Source organism: Geotrypetes seraphini, chromosome 13, assembly GCF_902459505.1.
Source record: "Geotrypetes seraphini chromosome 13, aGeoSer1.1, whole genome shotgun sequence".
In the NCBI taxonomy this organism is placed as follows: domain Eukaryota; kingdom Metazoa; phylum Chordata; class Amphibia; order Gymnophiona; family Dermophiidae; genus Geotrypetes; species Geotrypetes seraphini.
Window position 1 is genome coordinate 3,928,770 of NC_047096.1, and position 17,461 is coordinate 3,946,230.

Here is a 17,461-nt window from a genome sequence, read left to right on the forward strand (position 1 = left end):
CAGAAAAAAATAGTTAATGTCTTATTAAATAAATGACAACTTTGCATGAGGTAAAACTCTTTATAGTTTATAAATCTTTCCTTTTGGCTAAGCATAAGCTAAAGAGACATATAATCAAGAAACTGTTTTATTTTACTTTTGTGGTTATGATAAACATACCGAGGGCCTCAAAATAGTACCTGGTGGGCCGTGAGTTTGAACAAGAGTTCATCAGCCACTGGCACAGCTATAATTTAGATTGGCAGCAAAAGTTTCCTTGATGTGATGGGATCTAGATCTGTTTAAAGTCCGATTCACTCTCTCAGACAGAGAGTCACACGAGGTAACTGTTCAGGTCTTAATTATTATAAAAGAGGTGCGTGGAGAACACCTATGATGAGATGCGAGTTCACCCACATCCTAACACAGACTAAATTATAATTAGCACCTTTTCACTTGGATCTCGTCAGATGACCTCTCCGGACCAATCCAGAAACAGAACTTAGATGAATAGCCTTTCTGTATAAAGTCTCGTACTATCTGGGAGACAGAGGCGCCTTCGATAGATAAGCACAGCATAGGAGCATAGCTCCCCCAAGATTCACATGGGCATAGCTAGATGTCCTTGACTAGAATACAGTTCTGGTACATACCCAGAAGGCATCAGGCAGAAACAACAAAGATATTTTCTTCTCTCTCTTCTTGCAAGGTTCATGCTGGAAAGATTTCTTGCAGACAATGGATCAGGCTTAAATGATGGTTCAGGCTTGATGATGTCATAGAGGCCTAACCTTCAGGTGCAAATAAGGAAACACCCCTACAGCACCCCAGGCCCCAGTGCCTCCCCACCCCTGCAATCTGGTATCTTTATCTCCCCCCATACATGTGATAAGAATAGCCATGGTATCCACTGCTATACTATCCCATGCTAAGCCTATTTGTAGCACGGTTGCCAAAAAGCACTTTTTTCTATTTGTTGAATATATGGCTTTCACAGTTAACATTGGGGTGCAGCCATTTGAAAAAAAAAAAAAAAAAATGGCCACAGAAGCACCCTTGCTGTCTCCTGTTTAGGAGTAGTTAAAGGCTCCTGTATTATGGATGTACTAGCCAGTTACTGTGGTGGTAATGCCAGTGTGCCTCCTCCCAAAATATGTTAAATAAATAAGTACTGCATGCTTAGCATACCAAATGACAAAACTAATGCAGAATGCTTTAGTGCATCCCATGTTAGGCCATGTTTGCTGTACTATATGGAATGGAGTAGTCCAATGGTTGCAGCAGTTGGCTGAGAACCAGGGAAATACAGTTCAAATCCTACTGCAGCTCCTCTTGATCTTGGGTAAGTCATTTAATCCTCCAGTACCTCAGATACAAACTCAGATTATGAGCTTTTCAGGGACAGAAAAATTACCTGACGGTATTGTACCTGACTGCATAACACTTCAATGGTACGCCCCCACTTGGAATACTGTGTCCAGCACTGGTCACCATACATGACGAAGGACACGGCACTACTCGAAAGGGTCTAGAGAAGAGCGACTAAAATGATTAAGGGGCTGAAGGAGTTGCTGTACAGTGAGAGATTGGAGAAACTGAGCTTCTTCTCCCTTGAAAAGAGGAGACTGAGAGAGGACATGATCTAAACATTCAAGATAATTAAGGGAATAGACTTAGTAGATAAAGACAGGGAGAACGAGAGGGCACGCTCTAAAGTTGAAAGGGGACAGATTCTGTACAAACGTAAGGAAGTTCTTCACCAGAGAGTGGTAGAAAACTGGAACGCTCTTACGGAGTCTGTTATAGGGGAAAACACCCTCCAGGGATTCAAGACAAAGTTGGACAAGTTCCTTCTGAACAGGAACTTACGCAGGTAAGGCTAGTCTCAGTTAGGGCATTGGTCTTTGACCTAAAGGCCGCCATGGGAGCAGACTGCTGGACATGATGGACCACTGGTCTGACCCAGCAGCGGCAATTCTTATGTTCTTAAAAATTATAAATTCAGCAGCAGTAACTTAGGACAACTTTTCTGCTGCTAAACAAGCAGTGAAGTAGTAAGGGTGTGCAGTCTTCTTTGGGGTGCTGGTACCCCTCCTACTCTCCCCCCTCCCCCTCCCACTGCCGCACACACATCCCTTCCCCCATACCTTTTTAACTTTGGCACAAGCAGCCAAAAACTTGCTGCTCACGGCTTCGGCGCTCTCTCTGACATCACTTCCGGGAGCCACACCTAGAAAGTGACATCACAGAGAGCACCGAAGCGGACACGAGCGGCAAGTTCATGGCTGCTCATGCCAAAAATAAATGGTACGGGGAAGGGGTACGGGCGGGACAGGGGCACCGCTCACCCCCGCTACGCCACTGTAACCAAGGAGCTATACAGATACCACTTCTGAATATCGGCAGTGCCTGGATAACGCCCAGTTCTGCCCCCAGGCTGTTCCAATACTAACCCAGTGCTGCTGAATAACTGCTCCCAACTCAGGCCTTGAAGCTTAGAAACTTGCTGTGCAAGTAAGACTTGTTCTAACCAGTCTTACTTGCAAGGCAGATCAGCCTCCAATGCTCAAAAGGGTTCTCGGGTGGTGGTGGGGGCTTTTACCAATCGTGGTAGCAGCCATCAAGAACCCTATACAAATGCATTACAAGGAGCTCATAAGTATTTAAATGAGCACTCCTTGTAATAAAAGGAACACCCACCTGTTACCTAGTCCGTGCACACAGCACATGCATAACTGCACTCATATCCAGCCTTACACTAACAAAGACAAAGGAGACATAATCTGCTGAGCCACACTGTCAGCTGGAATTGGGATCTGGAGCCATGATCAGCTGAGCTGGCAGGGGAAGAGTGCAATCAGCTGATCACATCTCTGGTGAATCCTGCCAGCGCAGCTGATCACAGCTCTGGTCAGTTCTGCCAGCAGAAGGAAGGAGTGGTGGCAGCAGCAGGCAAAGGACACTTTAGAGGAGCCTGAGCTGATTGCACAGGGATGGAAACCACTGGTCCTGCTCAGAAGAGCTGTGTCTACCTTTTTGCTCTTCTGAGCAGGTATCAGGCATAGTTCCACTCCTCTTTTACTGGGCTACTCAGTACAAATAGGCATGTACTGTATATGATTTGCATGCTATTTGTGCTGAGAAATTGCTCCCAGCAGTACTTTTTTACTGGGTTGCCTGAGCTTGGAACATCTTGCCCTTAGTGAGTGTAGTTTAACTGGACAGGAGCCTCTCCTGAATAATGACCCCAATGTACTTGGATGGGTCAGTAGGAGTTCCATCTTCCACTCTACAGGATGAAATATCTTAGACTTTTTAATAGTCTTCCCTTAAGCTTTTAATTTTAGGTTTAGGATACCCTTAATCTAAAAGCCAATCCAGAGGTTGTGGATGAGATCTCTGGATCCTGTGGATCTACCTATAGGTTTCTTCTTAGCAATAAAGTCAGATTTGTCTTTATGCTAAGTAGAAATTTAAAGTCACAATACAAAAAGTTAGGGCTTGCCTGGGGAATTTGTATGACACTGCACAATTTCACTCATACATATATAATAAACAAAATATAGTGGAGGAGCCTAGAAATTTAAAGGCAGATACTGAGGATCAGTTTAAAGTTGAGGGTCACAACCAGACTACTGCTAAAAGAAGCCAATTCTCCATTCTACTTGCTTTTCCTTGGCAAAGCCAGGTCCTCTGTGTTTTAGAAGCTGGTAAAACAGAGATTTTTTTATTTTTTTTTCAACTTTCAAATATAAGCCAACTTTAGCAACTGTGGGGCCCTGTGTGGACAGTGTTTGCCCCCCTCCCACAAGCCCAAGATTTCAAATGAGATTTACAGTATTTAAACAAAATTCATTAAGTACCAACTACTATTATAATCGTAACTATTTACAAGCTTGGGATGTCCTGGGCCAAAGAAGGCAATAAAATGTCACTATCCCTCTGAAAAACCTAAAACCTGCTTAAATGGCCCCTAATTAGCTGGGAAAGAAGCAGTTCCTGTCAGCTCGCGTTTTAAAGTATCCCATGAAGTTCTCTATGTGGACAGAGAAAGGCAGGAGTGACACTGTTGCAGACGAGCATAGCATGCTTTGAGATCTTTGGGGAGGAGGGTGGCTGGGTGACAGCATCCCCACAAGGTGTCTCCAGGGATTCTGCAATAGGAGCCCCAGAGCTGCAACCCATTGTTTGCGGGCAAATGACACTCCACGACTAGTTGCATGAATTAATGCGCGCGATTGCACTGGCGCCGGGATTCGATCCCCGGAGAGCGCGAGGACGGAAGAGAGGGCGGGGCGCTGACGTCATCGCCGCCTTCCGCCTCGGAGGCGACTTCGCGTGGGCGTGGCCTGGGCGACGTCAGGACGCCGGCGCGAGTCGCCTTCAGTGCTTAGCAACCGGAGCTGGACGACGGCGGGACTGACGGCACCGGGGGGTCCCGGGGGCAGCAGGAGGAAGCGCCCCCCCGCCCGGGACATGGCTGCAGGGCTCGGCTGCCCCCGACAGCCATGATGTTATTGACCCGAAAACCGGACGGACCCATCGCGGCAGGTAGGACCGACCGACCGCGCTGCCCCCCCCCCCTCCAGGGCAAGACTCGACCCCCCTCCCTCACCCCAGGCGACAACATCTACACACAGCATCCTCATCCCACAACACCCTGCCCCCCATTTCCCAGGGCAAGATTCGACTCCCTCCCCCACCCCCAGGCAACAACAACAACCATACCCTGCCCCCCCCCCAAACCCCACTCAGTGATATCCAACCCCCATTCTCTCGCCCCACTCCCCAGGGCAAGATTCGATTCCCCCACCCACCCCCAGACAACAACCACAACCACACCCTGCCCCCCCCCAAACCTTCCAACCCCCATTGCAATATCCAACCCCCATTCTCTCGCCCCACTCCCCAGGGCAAGATTTGACTCCCTCCCCCACCCCCAGACAACCACAACCAGACCCCCAAACCTCCTAACCCCCAATCAGTGATATCCAACTCCCATTCTCTCGCCCCACTCCCCAGGGCAAGATTCGATTCCCCCACCCCCAGACAACAACCAGAACCACACCCTGCCCCCCCAAACCTTCCAACCCCGATTGCAATATCCAACCCCCATTCTCTCGCCCCACTCCCCAGGGCAAGATTTTACTCCCTCCTCCACCCCCAAAGCAACAACCACACTCTGCCCCCCCCAAACCTCCCAACCCCCATTGCAATATCCAACCCTCATTCTCTTGCCCCACTCCCCAGGGCAAGGTTCAACTCCCTTCCCCATCCCCAGGCAACAACAGCAAACACACCCTGCTCCCCCCAAAAAACCCTCCCAAAACCCACTCTGCAATATCCAACCCCCATTCTCTCACCCTCACTCCCCAGGACAAGATTTGACTTCCCCACCCCCAGGCAAAAACCACACCCTGCCCCTCCCCATACCTCCCAACCCCCATTGCAATATCCAAACCCCATTCTCTCGCCCCACTCCCCAGGGCAAGATTCGACTCCCTCCTCCACCCCAAGGCAACAACAACAACCATACCCTGCCCCCCCCTCCAAACCTCCCAAACCCCACTCTGCAATATCCAACCCACATTCTCTCGACCCCACTCCCCAGGGCAAGATTCGACTCCCTCCTCCACTCCCAAGTAACAACCACAACCATGCCCTGCCCCCCCAAACCTCCCAACCCCTACTCTGCAACATCCAACCCCTATTCTCTCGCTCCACTCCCCAGGGCAAGATTCGACTCCCTCCCCCCACCCCCAGGCAACAACAACCACCACACACAGCACCCTCATCCCACAACTCCACCCCAAGGACAAGATTCAACCTCCTCCCTTACCCCCGGGTAATAACATCCTCCTCGGGACCCCAAGAAGCAATAACCCCTCCTCCTCCCCAACTCTTCACAACACTCACACTGCAGCCTTGGGCTCTCCAGATATAATGACTGTATCTTTCAGTGTCAAAAGGGACGAATGCCAACCTCCTTTACCCCTTGAGCCCCATAGGGACAAATCCCAACTCACAAATTGCTCCTGTCCCAACAAGCCGCTAGACCACCAGGGAAACAGGATAGGCATGAAGACCTTCCTCTGGGTCTGAGAAAGGGAGTTGGTGGTGTCTGTTCTGAGAGTGAGGGGGATTGTTGGCCATTCTTTTTTTTTTTTTTGGGGGGGGGGGAGAAAGTCTCCCAGTTTAGGGGTCACCAGTCTGTGAATATGCAAACACAGCAGCACAAATGGGAAATATTGGTTGCAATTGACGCAGCTGCAGATATGCGAATTCACGCATCACAAATGCGTGTATAACGAGAACAGATTGTGCCAACATCTTTTAACCCCCTGAGCCCCACATGGAGTGGAATAAACCCCACCTCCAATCCCCCCCCCTTATCCCTCAGTACTGTCGAGTCCCACAGGGGAGCGAGCACTCATCAAATCCCTTCCCTAAGCTACAGATAGAAACTGAACAGATCTCCAGTGAAGCTATGGCACAAAAGTTTCTCTGTATATGTGTGTAGGTGTGATTGTCCTTAGGAAAACACGGCTAAAGTCACTAGTAACACAAAATTGAGGTTTAAATAAATTCTGATTACAATTTATAATACTGTAATACAGTCCAAACCTATCGATTTATGTGAAAAAAAATAGAAGTTACAGAAGTTCAAACATGTGACTGCTTAAAATAATTTTTGAGAAACTGAAGGTTAAAAGTTCAGAATGGATCCATGACTTTGTCATGTTTTCTCAGATGGTCCCAGATTATTACTGTATATGTATGTATGCTGTGGGGTTACTGGTTTCCTGTAGGGGCTCAGCCACCACAGCTTAGGCCTCTTGTAAATTGACATTCTTAGCATTTCTCTTGGGAACTTTTATTAAGAACATAAGAACATAAGAAGTTGCCTCCGCTGAGGCAGACCATAGGTCCATCCTGCCCAGCGGTCCGCTCCCGCGGCGGCCCATCAGGCCCATCGCCTGAGTAGTGGTCTATACCTATCTATACCCCCCAATCCCTTTTTCTTCTAGGAATCTATCCAAACTTTCTTTGAAACCATTTAATGTTTTCTTGTCTACAACAGCCTCTGGAAGTACGTTCCATGTATCCACCACCCTCTGAGTGAAAAAGAACTTCCTAGCGTTTGTTCTAAACCTGTCCCCTTTCAATTTCTCCGAGTGCCCCCTTGTACTTGTGGTGGTCCTTAATTTGAAAAATCTGTCCCTGTCTACTTTTTCTATGCCCTTCAGGATCTTGAAGGTTTCTATCATGTCTCCTCTAAGTCTCCGCTTTTCCAGTGAGAAAAGTCCCAACTGCTTCAACCTGTCGGTATATGGGAGATTTTCCATTCCCTTTATCAGTTTAGGGAAAGAAAACAAACAAGTCCATTAAAAAAAAAAGAACCAAATCTAAATGTCAACTCCTGTAAAAAGGAAGCTCTTTGATGTCACTTAGAATGCATTCAAACATTCCTATTGTTTAAGGGACACAGTAGGGCTGTAAACATCCACTAGAAACCCTCTGCTTGCTATATTGTAGTTATTCTTTTTACGATCTCTCCAGTGATGTGTGATTAAAAGGAATCTATGATAAACAGTTTCTATATCCTGGATTACAACCCTATTACTTGGATTGAGAACTTTGACGGTTCTCTGGTTCCTGTTGTCTGTATACATTTTCTTTTCTTCATCGTGTAAAGTAATTACACGTTTGATATGCAAACTAGAGTTTGGGGCATTCAATTAGTTGATTTATTGAGTTTTGAGCATCAAGGTAGTTGGTTTGTAAAAATTCATTTTTTTTTTCTTTTAAGGAAATTACAGGTACAGTAGTTCAGAAATATTTTGATATGTTAGTTTTTGCATTTGTGGTTCAATCACTTATTCTTTCCCAGATAGAATACTCTTAACAGTATATTGACCTACTGATCTTATTAAAATAAGGAGATCATTCCCCTGATAAAAGAAGGATGCCTTCCACTGAACAAATGATAGAATTGCTTCCATACAATATGGCCTGGTCTTCCTGCTAATAATGAAATCACTTCCATTAAATAATATGGCACCTGGCCATATGGAATATTAAAAATCATAATACAAAGCTCAACATAAATCCTTGCATTTACTGGCAATCGATGTCATTTAATGAAATATGGTGTAATTCTATCATATTTAGAGATGGGAAAAATTACCCTCACCACTGTATTCTGCAAAGTTTGTAATCTTTTCAACAATTCTTTAGCGCATCTTAAATAAACAATATTTTTAGAAAACCTTTAAAGACATTCTAGTTTAAACAATATTTATCTTGAAATTTATCATCTTGTATTGTTAATGTTCTATTTGACTTTTTGTCATTGTGTTATGTTGAACTGGGTTTGTTCCCAGTAATAGGAATATATTGTTATCTGCCATGAACTCACTTGTAAGGGCTTTGGCGGGATATAAGTCAAAATGTAATGTAATATACTGCTCATATTTATCCTCTGACTCAAACTGTAGCCAGAAGATGGTACAACATGTATCATAGAATAATAAACTTGCGAACTGAGCAACTTCAGTATTAATGTTGTATCTGAAACTCATTTTCATCTTGTGGCTGGGACAAAGAGCCACATAGTAAAGTGTGCAAACCTGATTAGGAAGTGACTTGTTAAAAGGGAAGGCACACGGGGTTGTGGTTGTTCTACTGCTTTTGTTCTACTGACTAATGTTTGCACATATGTAATGTTTACAGTCCGATTTGGGGATGGCTTGTATGATTCTTACATGAGGATAGATGAGATTGGGTGCCAGGATGTCCGAAATGAAGAAAGAAGTTCTCCTCTGCCTTTGCTTGGGAAATGTGCAGTAAGTACAGCGAGATTTTTACAATTTAATAATTTTAAAATATTTTTCTCACAGGACAGGAATGCAGTTTTGCAGTTCATGAATGCAGGACCCTAGGTTTTTGTAGCAACTTAGCTTGCTAACCACAAAGCTAATTGACTTAAGTGTATCTGTGCTGAAATCCATCCCCGAGCTCTGGTTTATTAAGCACCGTTGATTAAATGTTAGGTTTTTCTGAATACTTCTTGGGATTTTCCTTGTCTCATTTCTGTAGAATGTATAAACACGGATGCTATTTGTGCTAACTTTGGGTGTTGCTATTTAATTAATCAAAGCAGAAGTTTACTAAATATATAACATTACTCAGCATGTAATGATGACAGCACGTGTCTGTCTATCTTTTTTTAAGTGTTTTCCTGTTGTATCCATCAGCACCAGAAATAAAGAACAAAATAACTTTTTTCTGTGAATTTCAAAGCTAAAGCCTGAGGTGCACAATGAAAGCTGCATTCTGGGAAACAAAATCAAACTTATAATAATGTTTTGCAAGCATCTTAGACTATCAGAACCATAAATTCTGCTGGTTTGACATTGACCCTGTGGGAGCTCAGATGCTTGTTTTCTGTTTCTGGCTGCTGTTGTCACTCTGTTGGATTTCAGGACATAATAAAGCGGTAGGACTGTTCTGCTGATTCACTTGCATGTCTGTACTCACCCCTTGCCAGGTTCACATTTTCCACTAGACAGAGCACTCCACCTCTAAGCTGGCAGTACTTTTTCCAAGTGCCATTCAGCTTGAGCAGCAGCCTCACCTCTTTGAGAGAGTGTGGCGCAGTGGTTAAAGCTACAGCCTCAGCACCCTGGGGTTGTGGGTTCAAATCCACGCTGCTCCTTGTGACCCTGGACAAGTCACTTAATCCCCCTATTGCCCCAGTTACATTAGATAGATTGTGAGCCCACAAGACATAAAGGGAAAAATGCTTTTGTACCTTAATAAATTCATGTAAACCTTTTTGAGCTTCCTTGGGAGAACGATATAGAAAATTGAATGAATAAATAAAGAAATTGAGCTGGGGTCATATGAATCGAATGTAGTGCAACGAAATGCTGCCAGCATCAATTAGCAGCTAATTAGCATATTAAGTTATGCACACAATTGATACTATTCCATAATTTCTGCACATTAAGTGCAAAATTGTGCGCACAAGATCCTAGAATTAGGGAGAAGAGGTCATACACCTTTTAAAAATGCAGACCAAACCAAAGTCTTGTGAATTTACTGCAAAAACATAGGGGAGTGATACATTGCAGAGGAAAGTAGTGCTTGGAAGGGGGGAATTATATCCGATAAGATGGTCAAACAGTTGAAAAAGTGACGGCACAAGCCAGAAAGATGCTTGGGTGAATAAAGGGAGGAGTGAGTGATAATACAGTGCCCCTGTATAATCTGATGTACTGTATACAGTTCTGAAGACCTCGCATTCAAAAAGATAGAAACAGGATGGAATTAGTCCAGAGGGCAGCTGCTAAAATGGTTTTTCTAATCTAATCTAGTCTTCAATTTATATACTGGGTCATCTCCCAACAGAGCTCGATTCGGTTCACATGTAATTAAGACTAAGTACAGAAGAAAGAGGGGATAAAAGAAAAAAAGCTGGATTATCGTCAATTCTTTGATACTATAGTTAAGCCATTTAAATTTTGTGTAAACAGCAGAGTTTTCAGGGCTTTACAAAATTGTTGTAGCTAGCCTGGAAGTCCATTCCACATCTCTACCAGCTTGAAGGCAAAAGATAGACTAAGCTTTCCTATTGATTTAATACCGTTAAAAGCAGGATTTCTGAGGCATAGGAAGGGATTGTAGAACTCGGGAGTTAGTATGGATAAGCAGAATGCATAGGCCACCCGGGGGCTCATTTTCAAAAAATGCAGACGTCCAAAACTGGTACTAAAACGTCCAAGAGCTGATTTTTGAAACTAAGTTTTTAAATGTCTTGCAGGGCATTCATTCTCCAAGACATCTAAATGTTAAAAGGACGTGTAAGAAGCAATGTTTTGTAGGGATAATCAAACCTTTTTGAAGAAGTCCAGGGTGTCATTTGGAGTTAGACCTATTTTCAAAGCGTCTAAGTGCCCAAACTGATCAGATGACCACTGGAGGGATGAAAGCATTACCCTACCACACTCCCTCAGTGGTCACTCCCACCCCCCCAAAGATGTGAAAGAAAGAGTACATATTAGTCTGCATAACGGCTGCAGATATTATGGGACTTCCTAGTACAGCAGCAAGCAGGTGTCTGGAGTAGCCTGGTAGGTGGTGTAGTGAATCATAGAGAGGGGGATCCCGGCCCATATCCCATGCTACCCACTACATTTATGGTGGAAAATGAGAGCCCACCAAAAACCACCCAAAAACTATTGTACTGCCAAATAGGTGACACCTACAGCCATAAGGGCTATTGGGGTGGTAGGTGGGTATAGTAGCTTTTGGGGAGCTCTGGAGGGCTCCCTATTCACCATAATGGGGGTTCTGGTGAAATATGTACCTGGCACCCTTTATATAAAGTTCACAACAGTGCTCCCTAAGGTGTCTCTCTGCCCTGTTGGTATGTCTGTGTGGCCGGTCCCTCCCACATCCTGTCCACATCCATTAAGAGGTTGGTCCCTCCTACATTCAAATGGGCTTGATTTGGACGTTTTGAACTTGACATTTTTGTATTTGAAACTAAAACTTTTAGATGTCCTAAGGGCCAAGATATCTAAATAGGTCATTAAAAAAACTGATGTCCAGTGGTTTTGAAAATGGATGACTTGTGGGAAACATCCAAAGTCGAACTTAGACGCGCTATTGAAAATGGTATCACTTACTATGTTTCAAGGAATTATTACAAATATAAGAAGCCTAGGGTACAGGAAACAGAAAAACATATAACAATAGGGTTTTCTTTCTTGCTACTTATGGATTTGGTTTATAATGCAGAACAGTCCAGCCTGATATATGTGGTCTTCACTTTACTCTGAACCTTTCACACTAAAAGCGAACAGGAAGGAACTTTTTAGTACAGTTAGAACCTGTACCTATCACTTACAGCAATTACAAAACTCTCCCATATATTGAAAAGACAAGTCTGCCAAGATGGTCCAAGCTGTGATATTGTCACGTTTGGACTTACTTGAATGCTGTATATGTTAATCAAACCAAAAAGAGTTTGCACCAGCTCCAACTAATTCAGAATGCTGCAGCATGACTGATAGATGACTCCAGGCAGTGTGACCACATCACATACTTGTAGCCAGTGTAGTTTCTGCAAGAAGCACCTTATAGGTCTAAATTTAAAACTCTTATTTTCAAGGTTCTCGGACAAAGTGGACCCTTCTAAGGTTCTCTCAAGCAACATCACTATCTGTCCTCTCATCAAAAGAAGTTGTTCAATGGGATGCCCACCAGCAAGCCTTCTCCGGTGTAACTCCCACACTCTGGAACTCACTCCCAGAGGAGTTATGCCAAACTCTAGACTATGGAAGCAGATGAGAGCCTGGCTCTTCTCCCAAGTCTTTAATACATGTGGTGACTGACTATCCACTTACTAGTTCTCATATCTTATCTTAGTTTGCCTTCAGTTTGTCCCGTCTGTATATCCCAGCTTCATTTGCCTACCTATTAAGGTGTTTCATTGTACTGAATGGAAGCGATAGCATCATAATTATTTGAGCGTTCTAATCTTTGCCTGCTAAGGTGTTTCATTTGTTTTGTGTTAGCATATTTATATTATATGAATGTTCATAGGAGGGGCCTTAGGTGCCTGGGCCAATCAGAGCCTTAGGCTCCTCCCCAGTGCATCCCAGGATGCACCAGTAAAGGGAAGGCCCACCATTTTGAAGAGGCGAGCCTGCCGGCTATAGGGGATAAGCATCCCTCCTGCTGGCCCTCGTCTTAAAGGTGCGGGGGGCTGTCAGAGGAGTGTAGCGGCAGGAGGGAGTGGGCATCCCTCCTGCCCTCCTTCAATTTAAAGATGGGCTGTTGGGGGGGGGGGTGGTATCAGGGGACACTGGTGGCAGAACAGAGGGCATCGAACAGCCCTGGGATCAGTGAGAAAGAGGGAGGGAGGACCTGGGGGGTCTTTTTTATTTTCAAGGGGGGAGGGGGAGTTTGAACCGTCAATCCTTATTTTCCTGTCAGTGCCTGAGCCAATTAGTGACAGCTCAGACTCTGCTGTAAAAGTTTGCCCGCAAATGGAGTTCCGTGAGGTTATTGAATCGCCCGGCAATGATAGAGAATCGCCCAACATGCTAGTTTAAATATTAAAGAGCCCATTTTACTACCATTTTAATATTAATGCACCTCATTGTACTACATTTGCATGGCAGAGTTGGACTCTGTTAGGAAGCTTGGAAAAGACCACAGTGAGCCGTTCAGATAATCGGCTGGTAAAATAATGGCACGCTGAACTGTCTGGAACTGGTTTAGTTACCATCATTAAGGGCACGGTACGTTTTGAGAATCCGGCCCTGAGTCAGCATCGCACAGGCCCTTTTGTCTTCTTGTTTGTTCTTCTGGAAAGGGCTGGTGAGGCTTGTATTTAATTTACTCATCTCAAAGGCATAGACACAAATCATTTTCTTTGTTGGCTGTGGGTCCATACAGAGAGAAGAGAGAGAGCCTCGCTCACTGCAGGCTGCATACAATTCAAAAGGGAGTCAGGCCTCCTGCTGTGCAAATAGGTGAAGTTTGCTTCCTCTACTAACCTCTGTATTTCTGGAGCCGATTTCCCTTTCTTAAGACAAAGCTGGCTCGTGTCTCAGATTCCCAAAATGGGGAGCAGATGTATCCTTGGGGAGGATGGATAGTTCAGTCTCTTTTCACAAGTGAAAGCAGCCATCTGTTCTTTCAAGCAGGCCCTGAGTAAGGCAGTTCAGAGTTGATGGATGGATACTTACAGGATCTTTCCTATTAACGATGGAAGTAACTGTGGTAGCGTAGACGAGAGCTCAGTCTATATGGAAGATACTGGGGTAGTACTAGTTAGAGAGATAACACAATGCCTGGATTTTAGTCCAGAATGTAAAAAGATGTGGAGGAAGACATTCTGACACTTGTGTGTGCTATTGATGAAGGGTTGGGTGACTTAATTCAGGCAGCAGCAGAATGAAAGGTCAAAGAGAACTTCCTCATTCATTTGGGAAGCATTCTCTCTCTGGAAACTCTCTGACCTTCTCCCCCCACCCCCAACTTATGCAGTTTGTCTATTTTATTTAGATTGTAAGCTCTACTGAGCATCTATTGTACAGCGCTGCGTCTGTCTAGTAGCACTATACAAATTATTACTAGTATATAAGCAATACCTCTTTATTGAATCACCCAACGTACATAGTTCATTAAACATAGGAACATAGAGTGTGATGGCAGAAGAGGGCCGGCGGCCCAACAAGTCTGCCCACTCAAGGCCCCTCCCTCCCTGGATTACCCATCTTTTATGCATAACCCTGTAGCACCCCCGCCTGTTTGTCCCATCGATTTTTGAAGTCACCCGCTCGATGAAGAAGTACTTCCTGGTGTCACCATGAAATCTTCCCCCCTTAAGTTTTAGCGGATGCCCTATTGTTGCAGTGGGACCTTTATTTCCATTCGTTCAAGCAGATGGACACAGCAACTTCAGCCATCAGGTCAAAGCAAAAGGAATTTAGGACTATTCTAGATAGGAATGATACAAAATGCACAGTTGACTTATTCAGTTGCTTTCGGGTTTTCCTTTCATACCCCCAAACCCTGACATGTCTCAACAAGGCAGGGATTTTCCCATTTCGAAGCAATCAAGTAAAAGAACATCTTAAGTATTAGATTATGACACATCTTGGAACTATTTCCTGACAGTTTGTGGAACAGGAACTGCTACTTCCTGTCTGCACTTGTATACAGAATTAGAAATCTGACTCTTGTGGCTTATGTTGGTTTGTGATCTTTCCCAGGATTGCTCTCTCGTTGCTTAGATGAATCCTTGGAAGGTCATAGCACTGTGTTAATTTGAATGCTCTGAGGTGTGCATTGTTTCTGCCAGGTGACTAAAGCCCTTTGTATTTTCAATCTATACAGGTGAACAGCAGTAAATTGACCATGAAGGAGCAGCTGGTGGTGGTAAACCAGAGCCAAGTCAAACTGCAGCAGCTGTTTGAAGACTCTGGCAACAGGAGGACCAATCCTGGACTGCAGGGTTCAGAGAAATCATTCCCTCCCCTGACCAAAGACAAAAGCATGGACAACCTGAGCACAGCCAAATCCAGCGAGTGCTCCAATAGATCCACCAGGACGCTTCCGCTCACGTCAGAGCAGGCGCTCAAGCAATGCAAGCACCAGCTGAGCACCTTTGAATTGCAGGAAATCAATAGCTTTTCTGAAATCTACTTTGTGGGACCAAATGCAAAAAAGCGACCAGGTGGTGTTGGTGGCCCCAGCAATGGTGGTTACGATGATGAGCAAGGGGGCTACATTCTTGTTCCCCATGACCACCTGGCCTACCGCTATGAGGTCATCAAGGTAATTGGCAAAGGCAGTTTTGGCCAGGTCGCCAAGGTTTATGACCACAAGCTTCACCAGCACTGTGCCCTGAAGATGGTCCGCAACGAGAAGAGGTTCCATCGTCAGGCAGCGGAGGAGATTCGGATCCTGGAGCACCTGAAAAAACAGGACAAAACAGGAAGTATGAACATAATTCATATGGTGGAGAGCTTTACCTTCCGCAGCCACATCTGCATGACCTTTGAACTGTTGAGTATGAACCTCTATGAGCTGATCAAGAAGAATAAATTCCAGGGGTTCAGCCTACAGCTGGTAAGAAAGTTTGCCCACTCTATCCTGCAATGCTTAGAGGGGCTCCACAAATGCAAAATAATACACTGTGACTTGAAGCCAGAAAACATCCTTCTGAAGCAGCAAGGTCGGAGTGGTATTAAGGTGATTGATTTTGGTTCCAGTTGTTTCGAACATCAAAGAGTCTACACTTACATTCAGTCCCGGTTTTACCGAGCACCAGAGGTCATTTTAGGGAGCCGGTATGGAATGCCCATAGACATGTGGAGTTTTGGCTGCATTCTGGGGGAACTGCTCACTGGCTATCCTCTCTTTCCTGGGGAGGATGAGGGAGATCAGCTGGCTTGCATGATGGAACTCCTTGGAATGCCACCTGTGAAACTTTTGGAGCAATCTAAACGAGCCAAGAATTTCATCAGTTCCAAAGGTTATCCTCGTTACTGCACAACTACTACGCTCCCAGATGGGACAGTGACTCTGACTGGAAGCAGATCCCGCAGGGGTAAAATGCGGGGGGCACCCGGAAGCAAAGACTGGGTAGCAGCCCTAAAAGGCTGCGATGATCCTTTGTTTATCGACTTTTTAAAGGAATGTCTTCACTGGGAGCCATCTGCTCGTATGAGCCCTAATCAAGCCCTAAGGCACCCTTGGATCTGTAAGCATTTGCCCAAACCCCCTAGTTTAGACAAGACCTTGGCAAAAAGAATTTCAAACTCTGGCTCCTTCACAGGAATAAGTTCTAAATTGCCTCCTGTTGTTGGCTTGGCTAGCAAACTGAGGGCCAACTTGATCAATGACTCAATCGGAAGCATACCCTTACGGACTGTTCTACCCAAACTGGTTAGTTAATATTCTCTGGGAAAATAGTTTGGTAATAAAAACTAAACGCATACTTTCAGCTTTTATTGAAAATAAAATGGACCATGTGTATAGGACATTGAAGTGAATGACAAACATTTCAAGGGCTGTTGTAACCAGGTTGGTTTCAACTCTCATTGGGGTATATTTTCCTTATTTTTTTAATGAGTCTGCATGTAGTTCCATTTAAATGAAGCTACCGCTGTAATATTTATCAGTTTGTAGCATTACAGAATGAGAACACTATCTCATAGGTAGCCAGATCCTGTGGCATCTATTTCTACAAGAAAACAACACTCACACTTTCTACCTTTATTAGTTTTAATGAAATTGCAAAAGCAGCTTTGCAGAGGTTACTAAAGTGTTTGTCCCCATCAGGCTTACTGGGGAGATGAGGGTTCGTGTGTGATAGCTGGGCTGTGCCTCTGCTTTACTTAATAAATATTTTGTACAAAATGGGGCTAGCCACGAGGGTCAGATGGTTCTATTAAAGTCTATTTATACATTTGTTTTGCTAATACCATGATGCTTTGAATTGGACGTAGGCGTTTCAGTTTGAGATAAGGAGCTACTTTTGTTCTAGAAACCTGAAGGCCTGAAATCATTTCCAGCAGTCAGAAATCAGGTAGAGAAAGTCACTCGGCTCTTCTAAAAGCAAATAGGAGACAGTTGTCTTAACGGGCGCAAAAAATTAGGCTTCAAAAAATATGAGCACCAAGGGGCTCATTTTCAAAGCTCTTAGACGTGCCATAGCAACCTAAGGTACTTTGTGTGTCTAGTGCTTTGAAAATGAGCCTCTAAGTTGGTATTCTATGAAGGCAAACTTGTGCACTCACCTACGCCATGCTGCGCGCACAGCTGACAGTATTGCTTGGTGACACACCCATAGCCTCTCGTCTGTGAACGCCCCCTTTGCAGTTATGCGCTAGCACCTTGGCGCACTGATGTGCATGGAAGTTAAGTGCCGACTTGGTGCCTTAATGTGGCATTATAC

At 44.7% G+C, this 17,461-nt stretch overlaps 1 protein-coding gene across 1 annotated transcript; it reads left to right on the forward strand.

Annotated features, from left to right (window-relative positions):
* Positions 1–4,273: 4,273 nt before the first annotated feature.
* Positions 4,274–16,544, forward strand: DYRK3 (dual specificity tyrosine phosphorylation regulated kinase 3). Its single transcript, XM_033919163.1, has 3 exons — positions 4,274–4,530; positions 8,713–8,825; positions 14,896–16,544. Exons 1-3 carry the CDS (start codon positions 4,488–4,490, stop codon positions 16,456–16,458), a joined length of 1,719 nt encoding a protein of 572 aa, XP_033775054.1. The 5' UTR covers positions 4,274–4,487; the 3' UTR covers positions 16,459–16,544.
* The last annotated feature ends 917 nt before the right edge of the window (positions 16,545–17,461 follow it).

What these genes read in the sequence shown, in the direction of transcription:
- DYRK3 (XM_033919163.1), top strand. Translation starts at nt 4,488, where the DNA reads ATGATGTTATTGACCCGAAAACCGGACGGACCCATCGCGGCAG. An exon ending in GGACGGACCCATCGCGGCAG is followed by an intron (nt 4,531 to 8,712) that starts GTAGGACCGACC and finishes TAATGTTTACAG; the next exon opens with TCCGATTTGGGGATGGCTTG. An exon ending in CTTTGCTTGGGAAATGTGCA is followed by an intron (nt 8,826 to 14,895) that starts GTAAGTACAGCG and finishes CAATCTATACAG; the next exon opens with GTGAACAGCAGTAAATTGAC.